The sequence below is a fragment of the Strigops habroptila genome, chromosome 4, assembly GCF_004027225.2.
Source record: "Strigops habroptila isolate Jane chromosome 4, bStrHab1.2.pri, whole genome shotgun sequence".
Classification (NCBI taxonomy): domain Eukaryota; kingdom Metazoa; phylum Chordata; class Aves; order Psittaciformes; family Psittacidae; genus Strigops; species Strigops habroptila.
This window is the reverse complement of record NC_046358.1, coordinates 85,159,326-85,171,190: the sequence shown is the minus strand read 5'-3', so window position 1 is coordinate 85,171,190 and position 11,865 is coordinate 85,159,326. Positions and strand designations below refer to the sequence as shown.

Genomic DNA, 11,865 nt, shown 5'->3' with positions numbered 1-11,865 from the left:
CAACCCTACGGGCCCCCCTGCCCGCCGGCCCCCCCATGCCCCATGCAGGGCTCTGGGCTGCCGGGCCCGGCCGGGAGCCCCGCGGCGCCTCCGCGCTCCCCTCGCCGCTGCCCGGGGCGGGAGTGGGGGCGGCGGGGCTGGAGCGGCGCCGGGTTTCCGCCGGGCGGGGGGCGGAGCGGGGGGAGGCGGCGGCCGCGGCCCGGGCGGAGCGCAGAGGCGAGCGGCGCCGGGCCGGGGCTGTCAGCGCGGCGGAGCGGGAGCCCAGCGGGGCCGGGCCGGGCAGCGCGCAGCCTGCGGGGAGGCCGCCATGCCGGGCGGGCGCTGAAAGTTCAGCGGCGGAGCCGGGCGCGGAGCCGGGCGCGGAGCACGGGAGCGGCGGAGCGGGGCGGGGCGCGGCCGGGCCCGGCGGCGGGCCGGCCGGCCGGGGGAGCGGCGGTGCGGGGCCATGCCATGCCCGTAGGGAGAGATGCCTTTGGGAAATGGAGACACTGGATCACAGCGCAAACATGGCGTCCCCGCGGCGCGGCTGCCCCTCTCGGGCTGGTGCCTGCTCTGCTCCCTGCTGTGCGGGGGGCTGGCGGCCGCCCGGGCGCCCCGGGCCCCGTCCTGCCAGCCCTGCGCCGCCGACTGTACCTGCGCCGGCCCCGCCTGCCTCGTCAACTGCTCAGCCCGCGGCTCCGAGCGGCCGGCGGCCGCCATCCCCCCCGCCGCCACGGCGCTGTGAGTACCGCGGGGCGCGGCGGGCCGGGGGGCTCTGCGGAGGGGCCTCCAAGCGCGGGTGTGGGCTGAGCGCGGTTCGGCCGCGGGCCGTGGTGGGGAGGCGGCTGTGACTGCGGGGACAGGCGGGGACACGGAGCAGAAAGTGCCCCGTGGGCCTGCGGGTCCGACACCGCGCGGCGGCGGCGGGCAGGGGCGAGGGGACGGGGAACGGAGAAGGGCTGGAGCACAAGTGTGATGAGGAACGGCTGAGGGACCTGGGGGGGTTTAGTCTGGAGAAGAGAAGGCTCAGGGGGGACCTTCTCGCTCTTTGCAACTGCCTGACAGGAGGCTGGAGCCAGGAGGGGGCTGGTCTCTTCTCCCAAGGAACAAGGGATGGGACAAGAGGAAACGGCCTCAGGCTGCACCAGGGGAGGGTTAGATGGAGATGAGGAACAATTCCTTCCTCAAAGGGTGCTCAGGCATTGGAATAGGCTGCCCAGGGCAGTGGTGGAGCCACCGGCCCTGCAAGTGTTCAAAAGAGACGAGACCCTCAGTGCCATGGGTTAGTGGTGGCCTTGGCAGTGCTGGGGAACAGTTGGACTTGATGAGCTTACAGGTCTTTTCCAATCTGGTTGATTCTAAGGGGAACCAGCTGTGGGGATGCGCTGGGCTCTGTCTGCAATGGGAGAAAGGGTTTCAGGATTCAGCCCAACCCGGGTGATGGTATAACACTGCATGTATCTTGGCAGGAGTTGGTAATGTGAAGGGCCCGGTGAGCAACGTGAGACACGGTGGCGGGGCCGTGGAGTGAACCGTAGGGGATGCTCGAGAGAGCTGAGGGACCGTGGTGCCGAGGGGCTGGAGGCTCTGAGCTGGGAGTTTCGTTTCTGAGGTTCTGGGGGAATCACAGGAGAGTGATGCTGGGATATGAGCTGTTGGATGTGATTTAAACGCTGTGCTGTTAACAGAGAATCCAGATGACTCCATTAAGAAGCTCAAATAATAATTTCTGGGTGAAAGCGGGAGGGTGGATGCCAGTTGTGTTTGTGTTGGTGTCCAGGTGCTGGTGTTGATGGTTTATGCAATCAGTCAGAAAGGAGAAAGGTGTGTTTCTCCGAGTCGCATTAGAATGGTCGGTGTGCTCAGTCACTTAAATAAAGTTACTGTATGATGCAAAAACCAGACTTAGGGGAAAAGTGGTTTCTTTTTTTGGTATAAGTTTATTTTCAAACCTAAATTTGTTTGCCTTAGTGAGTAACTTTCCTATTTCTAGAAGAGACAAAAGTCGAGTGATTCATGTCGGAGAGATGACGTGGGGCCCAGCACAGTAGAAGAATCTCCATACGTGAAGGGTCTGCTTTTCTGTTTGGATGTTCTTAACTAAGTTTCCACTTTTCAGTGTTAATATAGATTAGAGATACTGCAGAATTACCGCAGTGAATTAAATCCTGGGTCGGCAAGATGTGTGTAGACTAACTCCAGGAAAACGCATGCCTCTAAATCCGTCAGACAAGGTGTTTTCCAACTCTTTCCTTAGAAGACAAGTTTAGACTTTTCCAAACAAACCAGCCATTGTTTGTGGCAGAAAGTCCCTAACTGGGAAGGACTGGTTTTTGTTAAGGGGTTTGTGCCGTTGCGTTATCTGTTGTCAGTTTCATTTGGGGATCTGCAGCTCTGGAGACTGAATGTGCTGTTGCAACCGAGGTGGCTGGTCACTTGCAGAGCAGCCCTGTGAATCCTGTGATGATAAATCCTTCATTTGGCTTTTCAGGGATTGGGGATTATTACAATGTGTTTCTGGGATTATTAATTTTGGTAGTTAAGTGTTTGAGACTGTTTATATTATTGTTGTTCAGAGGCGCTGAGTTGTAAAAGCTCCCAGAACGTTTTGGATTAGATCCTATTATGCAATGACAAATTGGAGTTGGACGTAAAGCTCTTGCAGGTCAACAAAACAAAGTGCCTGGAATATGGGAAGGGGAAATGCAGTGAAGGAAATGTCCTGCAATGGCAGGATAGTGTTACTGACATCTTCCTCTGATTTCGGTGGAGAAATCCTTGTTTACAGCCCTGTTGAGAGCAGTGCAGTGAGGGGAATGCTTTGGGGTGGCCGCCTTTGGAATTCGGTCTGTAGAGTCATCTTTGTCAGGCAGCAGATCATCTGCTGTGCGCCGTCATGCCGCCGCTGAAGAAGTGTGTGCTGGTGATGTTGTGATGACTGGTATAAGATGTGCTGAAGCACTCTGCTGTGGCACAGGGGTTTCCTTTGGGGAGAAGCTTACAGTCCTGTTTGACCTCCTGATGATGATGGGAAAGGAGGGATGTGCACTCGCGCTGTCGTTACAGCCATGGCAGATTTACGGATGTCGGGATGCGAGGGACTTTGGCTCATGACAGAGTGAAGTTATGCAAGTGGTTTTGTCTATTCATGTTCCCTTTATTGAACACTGACAGATAAAGTAAATAATGCTTTTAATGGTCACTGTCTCATTAGAGAAAAGCTTTTCTTTTCAGTATCTACTACTTTTTTGTTAGTCTGAGCTGAAAACAGCCTTTAGAAAGGCTGAGTTCGGGAAACCACCAGCGCCAAAGCTCCCTGACTCTGCTTGGAGTTGTGCTCAGCAAATGTGATCCCAAATGTGAGAAAAGTCCTAGGGAATTAATTCCTCTCGTATCCGATGTTATGGACGTAGCAACTTTTGAGGAAACAAATGCCAACTTCGGCAGCACTGTTCCTGGGAGTACAGAAGAAACGCCCCATCCAAAGAATCGCTAAGGAAATGGGCTCTGCTGTTGCAGACACTACATACCTGGTTGGAGCAGTCTCCAGGCTGAGAAAATGGGGATATTGGCCCCATCCCATGGCCAGAGTTGGGTTCTTGAAGCGTAACACAAAGTCTGGCTGGAATCAGGAGCAGAGTCTGGTTTTCCAAATAGTCTGCAGTGCACGACATAAACCCCTGCACTTAAGAGGAACACGCTTCAAACAGCAGCATTTGCACTTCTGAGTTTCTCCATTTCAGAAATGCTCTGATCTGATGGTTTTTCAAGTGCTCTGCGGAGTTTGTTCGCCTTTACTTGGAGCCTTGGCTGTTTCCTAAGCTGGCATCACTGCTTTCATTCCTCAACTGCAAATAAACCTCATAAAGATGTTCTGACTTTCCCTTGCAAGTATTGACTGCTTCTGATGCGTCTTTAATACGATGGCAGTTCTGAAGTGGAGATTAGAATCTCAATTTAAAAGACTAGAGTTGAAACTCCCTTATTTTGCCTTCGCTAACGGGGAATGTTATTAGTGGAGGGATAAGAAGGAGAAGCTGAAATCAGAGGAGCTCTGCTGTCACCACAATCCTGCAGAAGCTTTGCAGATTTGGGGGTCACAACTTTCACCCAGGGGTTCTTTGTGGGTTTGACAGCGAGCCCTGGGGTTCCACTGCCCAGCCCGTGACTTCACCTCAGCAAAGCTGCTTCAGATACACACATCCTATGATTCAGGGACCTGCAGTCTGTGATATTTTAAATCTCAAGGGTTGGCAACGATAAGTAGATTTTGGTATTGTTATGTGATGCAGTAAAAGCCTTTTCAAGGCTCAGGATTTCTTCAAAAGCTATCAGGAGTGGGGAAATAAGTCAGTTAAAGCTAAAATCCAATTCAGGTAAAACCACAGGCAGTGGAGTGTCTGTACCGTAGTGTCCAGTCCACAAAGGTAAAACAGCTTTACTGCTGTTCCTAGGAAAAACATAAGCAGCCTGGAATGCCATTCTTACAAGGAGCTGTATCCCCAGTGAAAACAAGACTGGGCTTCTCTTTTGTAAGGAATTCTGGAGGGGGGAAAAGGCCCAAATGAGGTGCTAGGTAAATATTTTACAAGTGAGATTCATTCAGCCTATGGAAGGGACAAATCACAGAAGCAAGCTGTAACTACAGCTTAAGCACTGAACAAGGAGGCAATTCTGTGTTATTCTGTCAGAGCATTAATAATCTCTGGTGTTAGTGTCACTGTAAGGCCACTGCAGCAGTGGTGCGAGCAGGTCTGTGGTGTTTATTGTGCTCCTTCCTAAAGCTTCAGAGGAATTTGAGTGCTGTGCCTGTGATGGAGAAACTCACCTCTTTTTTTAAAGTTAAAACTGTTCTTTTTGGTGGTGGTTGTAAAGTCCTGCTCAGTAAGAAAAGGCATCCACCACAGAGGTGGTGTGGTTTCTGCTCTGTGGCAAAACCTGCAATGAAATAACCCTGAGCAGCATCGAGGTGTCTCGCTTCTTTGATGTTAGCCCAGGATTTAAATGATTTTGGGATTTGCAGCTTGGTGCAGCCCAACCTACAAACCCTGGTAGTGATGGAAGACCACACATTAAGAAGCTGGAGCTCCACATCTCGCAGCCCCCTGGGCAGACTCAGATGCCTGCTCCAACCCTTGATAGATTTAGTAGAGAGGAAGCCTGTGTCACTGCTCACCTCATCTTTTGGGGTTCCTCTCACATCTGCTGTATATATATAGCATATATACCATGTTCTGTTTGCACTGATTTTTTCCCTGTATTCCCTTCAATTTTTAAGTGTACTCGTGGTGCTTTTCCATGTGTGGCTTTTTCCCTGTTGGAGTGAAAGTGAGGGCTCGATCCTGCTCTTTTCCTGCCTGCAAACCCTGCCAGGTCTCTCTTGCGTTTCTCCCAGCTGCTTTCACTCTGCTCTCACAAAGAGGGGTTTAAAACAGAATCAGTCAGAAAATAGCATGAAACGGACTCATATGGTTTGTTAATGCTTCTCTCCCTGTTTGCCATTTAACGGGATTCCTTGTTCTCTCTCTCGTCGTGCCGCGTTCTCCGCACTGTGGTTTCCATAATGCGGTTCTGCGTCATCCTTTCTCCATTCCTTCAAGCTCTGTTGTCCTTTGATTGATCTCTGCAGTTCAGCTTGAGTTTGTATCTTGTCTCTTATTTACCCCAGATGTCCTCAGAAATTTCTTTGAGTCATCATGTGTGAATAAGAAAGTAAGCAGGGGTGAAGACAGACAGGTCGGGAGCAAAGCCCTGCTTTCCAGTGCCAGGGGGGAGCTGCTGCGAGCTGCACAGAGGTTCTTGCTCTTACAGTGAGAAGAGTGGGGGACACAGGAGTGTGGGGGACATGGAACTTGTGCATTAGTCCCATCACGGCTGACACAATGATTTAGGCAGTCACTGTCAGGCTCAAAGAGAAAATTTCTGTCTCTTCCACCGTGGAAAGTTGGCAGCTCTCTTAGTGGGCTGCACTTAACGGTGCTATTGCTGTTCAGAGGGATGGCTGCTACCCCACATCAGCCCACCCTTCTCCCCAAGCCTTGCTGAGATCAAGCTTAAAGGCTGGAAAGCTGCAGCTCCCTTGCAGCTTCTGCCACCTATACGAACGTGCTCTGCCCAGGGTCACTGCCTGTCCCGACAGGAGGGTGAGGGTGTCACATCAGACGTCCCCAGCCCTTATTTCTTAACTGGCTTCATTTTAACTTTCTTTACTGCAAAATAAAGAATTAGCTTGTTTTTCGTAGCGAAGGACTCTTGTTTACTTGGACACCGAAGCGAAGTTGGCATCTCTGATTGCCAAACCTAAAAATGTCAGATTGAAACATAACGTTAGTTTTCGCTTTGCAAAGGGCACAAAAAGCAAACCCATGTGATTACAGCCATTCTCGTTTTTTTTCCAAGGATAGCTGTCATCAGGAAGAGCATCAGCAACATAAAAGTTGACCATCTATAGCATCTGTGGTATATTATAGGAACCATGGCCAGAAAACAGATTCTGTCCTCACTTCCCAGCTCCTCCCTTTCCCTCTAAAGATTTGATCCTTTTTGATGATGTGCTGCCACTGGATTTAAAGAGAGAGAATCAAAACAAAGTGTAACATTCACTAGTTGTTTTCTGTCAGTCCAACACTAAAACCAGGTCCCCTCAGATTAGGAATGAGTACATCTCTTTGGCTTCCTTGCAACAGGCTAATGAAAAAGTTAAGCTGGGATTGGAGATGATGTTTCAGATGTGACATATGGTCTCGTGGTGTTCTGTTTAAGCAAGTGTCAGTTTTGATTTGATTGTTAAGATAGTGTGAGATGCTGCTTTGGCGACAGTACTCGATGGAGGGAAATGATGATGTTCACTTTGTGGTGGTGAATCTCCCACCTACAGCATTTTCCAGTCGTGTGGCCCTGCTTTACCTCCAGTTTGGGCCTGCGGGCTGCGCTCTGAGAGCACAGTGTTGTGAGGCAATGGGACTCTCTTCCCACTGCAGTCATGCTGGTGTATGCTCTTGAGCATCATCAAGACTGTGCTCCCTGTGGCAGCAGCAGACACACTCTGCAGCAGCTCTTCCTTTTGACAAGCCTGTGGGACAATCTGTACTGACATAGAATCATAAAATCATACAGTGTTTTGGGTTGGAAGGGACATGAATTCTGGATCCAGGCCAGGACTCGGTCAACCTATTCCTATTCATTTGGAATTGTACCTGGCCACCCACACTGGGCTCTTTTCTTCTTAGAGCAGCAGCTGGGCAACCTGCATTCTGCTCCCCTATACACACAGCTCCTTGTCTCCAGAAGGCTCCAAGCAATGCTATTTTTGCATGTCTGTGATGAAGTCATGAGGTCTAATCACTGCTTTGAAATGGGGATTTCTGGGGTGGAGTTTGTAGTCCTGGCTGTGCCCACCTCCTGGTTCAGACATCACTAATGGTACACGCAGGTCCCCAGCAATGGCCTCTGTAGATTCCATTGCAGCATCCCCTGGCACCCTGTCGCATAGGATCGGGGCTGCTCTGGGCTCCTCTAGCAGGGAGGAGGACTTAGACCAGAAGCAGAAGAGCACTTTTCCCTGCAGCTAAGGTTAGGACACAGAGTTAAGCCTCTCCTGGTGTGGAGGCCTGTGTGGGATGCTGTAAACACCTTCCCCTGCTCGGCCAGGGGCCACGGGTCCTGCTGGGAATGGGTTAAATAGGATCTGCTGCAGCAAATGCCTCATGGTCAGGGAGAGGTGGGAGTGGCTCTCTAAAAAGAGGATCTAGGGTGTGGGTTGAGTCCTCCTGAGGGAGGAACCGGGGAACAGCTAAGCCTGGGAACGCCAGAGCCCAGACGAGCTGCGTTGGCCAAAGCTGTTGGTTTCTCTCTCAAAGCCACGCCTCGGGAAGGGGGTGGAGGGAACCCGGCCTCAAACAGCAGGCTTTGCTTTAGGTCAGGTTGGTGGGAGCTCCTCTGTCTGCTCCTGTCTGGGATGGTGTGGGGAGGCTGGCTGTGATCCTTGCTGCACTGCAGGCAGACCCAGGGAGGTGAGAATCCGCTGTGCACACAGAGCTGTGACTCGAGGGGATGCATCATTGCAGTGATGTGAGCGCACGAATCCCTCTAACAGCTGGATGAAACCCCCATGATGTTCCTTCCTGTGTATTTATTTTTGCAGGGCAACCTCGTGTTGCTTGAAAGAGCGCTACAGAAGTGGCTAATTTTGTCCTGCTCTGTTCATCTGCTGCCTCGCAGCTGGGCTGGGTGTGTTTTAGGAGTTGAATACTGCTTATCCTTTCCAAGCGTGGCTCGGGAAAACCAGATGTTTCAGTTCCTGCCTTGCTGATGCTCCCACATGCCACATTCCAACAGCAGGACAGCAGCGCTGGCACACAGGCTGTGCATGGGGGATGCTGTCCAGTGTCTGTGTGTCGTGTATGGAGCTACCAGAGCTGGACACACCAGCCTTAGCTCAAGGGAATATACATGGCTCCCATGTGCAGCCCGGTGCTGGCACTCCGGCGTGTCGCTGGCAGTGTGGGAATGTTCATGGGTTTTGCCTCATGAGCTGCTTCTGTGCTGTTGCTTAATGGCTTTCACATGCAGAGGCTGTTTGGGACCCATCCGAGCCACGCTCTCCAGGCAGTGCCAGGCAGGCCGTGGGGTGGGTGATAACAACAATAATGACGGGCCCCATCCTGCGCCGTGCGCTCCCAGTGCAGAGCCTGTGGGCCACATTTCCTCTCCTGGGGCTTAGAGAGCTGAGGGAACGCTTGGAAACCGCAACTGGGCAGAGTGCAGCCTCTAAGAAAAGTGGTGCAGCCACATTCCCTGCACTCAGCTCTGCTTTAACCCCCGCAGACACCTCTTGAGATGAATGTCTTCAACATAGGAGGAGTGGGATGGGTTTTGGGGCAGTGTCTCGCCGTGTCACCCACAGCCAGATCACAGGAGTGCTGTGAAGACCTTGTGGAAGGGTCTGTGCTCTGCCTGGAGCAGGGAGCTGGCCCTTGGCAGAGACCTGTGTTTCACTCTTCTCCAGATGAAAAAGGTTGGAAAGCCTTCTGGCAAGAGTGTGTTTTCAAAAGGAGGAGTTTGGTTACGGAAAGAGCAATCAACTGGTACCTTTAGTGTTTTGTATTCCTTTACCACCTGTGGGGTCTCATAGCTTAGGCACAGTGCAGACACAGCAAAGAGGCAGCGCCTACCCAAGTCCTGCATGGTGGTCCAGGCAATCCTGCATAAGCTTGGAATATTGGGCTTTCCTTTGAGGTGTTAGCAGAGCTGCTGCCATTCCGGCCTCATAAATGATCCCTGCAGGCCACACAGTGACTCCTCAGTGATTTGTGTCACGAAACTGCCCTGCACCTAAGTATAGCACAATTAAAAAGAAATCTTCTCTTGTTTCCTAAAACCAAACAAAGCACTCGTGTGAAATACGATGAAGGGTGATTCCCTGGGAGAAGAGTTTCCATTGGAAAATATCTTGGCCCCTGACCAACCCTCTGTAAAGCAGTTGTAAAGGGCAGCTCATTATTGCTACCTGGGTGATTTTCTGCAAGAGGACTGTTAACATAGCAAGTGGGTGAAGCCATTAGTCAGGATCCCTTCAAAGCTACTTGACTACATGGTAAGAAGAAGGTTCCCTGGGGTTCCCTGTCCTCGGGAGGCGACAGCAAGTAGAGAGCCACTGAAACGACCAGCGGCGTTGGCCAGAGATTCATAAGTAATGAATTAAATCTGTGCAGAGCAAAGGTTTTGATCAGAGTGTGGGAACGTTATTTTACTCCTACAGAGGGAAAACATGAAGTTGCTGGCTTTATAGACTGAACTCTGGCTAGATCTGCAACCTCTGATCGCATGGATCAGTGCAACGTTTGTATCGCAAGTCTTAAAGAATTCAGGGTAGACAAAACTGAGGTGGGAAGACAAAAGCTGGAAGAGGCCAAGGGTGAGACTGTGTTAGTCTTTCAGCTGTGTTAAAAAATCCGCCGTAGCTAATATACGTGGTGGGTTGTGTTCGTGCCAGCAGTAAGTAGTGGTTTTGCTTAGGAAAAAGAAAGCTGCTGCCCCTTTGTGCAGTAAAGCTGTTACAGGGCATAGCACATAGTAGGACAGCAGCATAGAAACAAAGCTGAAGCTGTTTGGGTGGTACTTGAGGCTGTGCTAGACTGACACAACACAATTCCCAAGTTTTCATGGAGAGAGAAGGCACACCCCGTTTTGTGCAGGGAGTGCCAGGAGCATCGCTGGTTCTGGAATCTAACACAAACTAACTTCAGTAGCTCAAGAGCCAGACCCTGCACTCTGAGGCCCTTTCCCCTCACTGCTTTCCCTCTGATCACTCATTGCATCCAGCAAGTAGCCATTTCTCACAGGGCTTTCTGCCTTTCCAGTGCTGGCAGGGCAATAAGCTGACATGGTAGTGATGGCACTGGCCTTGGGTCATTGAGGGGATGAACGAGCTGCATAGATTGCAGCTGATACAGCCACGAATTGAAGTTGTATTGCCTTGGGTTTGCTTTGCTCTGAGTGTAGTGACCTGTGTTATGCAGCCAGTCAGATGGAGCATTACCCTCTGGCCTAGTTTAGCATTTAAAGGGTTAATTCCAGCTAGCCATCAGACCTCTAAAACAAGCCAGCAAAGCCCACTGCTGCATTCTGGCTTCCTGTGCATTAGCTGTGACACATCCAAGTCTGTAGCTTGATCCCAGAGCTTCAGAGAGAACCGGGAGAGGAGGCAACGTTTGGAACTGAATCTCCCAACACCCCCGCTCCCACAGGATGCAGAGCTTGCCCTGGAGTAGATGCGCTCTGGAGCTGCTTGGGAAAGACATTCCATAAGTCATAAGAGTCCTGGATCTTCTGAGTGCACGCTGCCCTGCTCCAGGTCCTCTCCTCCTCCAGGCTGGTCTGATCAACATGGAGCACCTTTTTCTCCCTGTGCAGACTGACCACAATTCCTAATCATTCCCATCGAGCAGGGAGGTGGCAGCGGAGCTGGTGGTGTATTTATTGGCTTGCTGTGCAGTTCCTGGAAGCTGCTAATCCTGCAGCAGCCATGGAGGCTGTGCACGGTGTGCGTAAGGCCAGGATTTGCTTCCCGCTTTGCCCTTCTCCTATCTGCAATCAGGGAATTGAAGTGCATACCTTGGTTTGGGAAGAGAGCCGAGCTACTGGGGGCAGTGTTGTCTAACAGCTGGAACACAGAGGGGAAAGCAGGACTCGGTTTTGTTTTCAGTTCTGACCCTGGTTGTGTGGGCTGGGCTGTCATTGATTCATCTGCACTCGGTCTCCCCTGTGTGAGCAATGGGGCTGGTGCTTCCTCACCCCGCGGGAGTATTGCAGTGGTTATTTATGGGAGTTAAATGCTTGTGGAGGGCTTCAGTGCTTGGCTGCTGGAGATGTGCCCTGGGTTCCTAATTCCTCCTTGCCTGGTGCTCTGCCATCCTCTTGAGAAGGCAGCAAAACACTGTCCTATACAGCTCTTGGGAAGCTGAGTCTTCACTCTGAGCAAGGTAAATGGCAGGGCAGCAAAATGTACTTGTTTTGACAGGTTTATTGGTAAACTTGGTCCTGCTTTCCCACCCCTGCTTGGGCTTCGACCTCTTGTCATTGAACTAAACACACAACCTTGTGCTTTACTGGTACCGTGTGGCAGGTACTGGAGCCAGCAGGATCTCACTGTGCTGCCATAGCTAGAGAACCATTGGTTTTCTTTTAAACCAGCTGAAAAAAGGAAGAGTTTTGTTTTCTGCCCAACTTTATGTTTAGTTTCAAGCTCAAACTGTCAGTTTCCCAAACAGACACATCCCAGCCCCAAATGGGAAGTCAGCGCTGGCTCAAGCCCTGGGGGCCAGCTCCTGGGGTAGATGTGGCTGCTTCCTATGGGCTCCATGAGCAGGAGGACATGACCCTGTT

At 51.6% G+C, this 11,865-nt stretch overlaps 1 protein-coding gene across 2 annotated transcripts in view; it reads left to right on the top strand.

The window, feature by feature from the left end:
* Positions 1-210: 210 nt before the first annotated feature.
* The window catches only part of PKD1 (polycystin 1, transient receptor potential channel interacting), an 89,747-nt gene continuing 78,092 nt past the window's right edge, over positions 211-11,865 (top strand). Inside the window, exon 1 of one of the 2 annotated variants that reach the window (XM_030485090.1) lies at positions 211-720. In XM_030485090.1, the coding sequence (XP_030340950.1) occupies positions 467-720 (254 nt within the window). In that variant the 5' untranslated portion in view covers positions 211-466. The remainder of the gene's footprint in view (positions 721-11,865) is intronic. The other variant, XM_030485089.1, reaches the window with a different exon arrangement.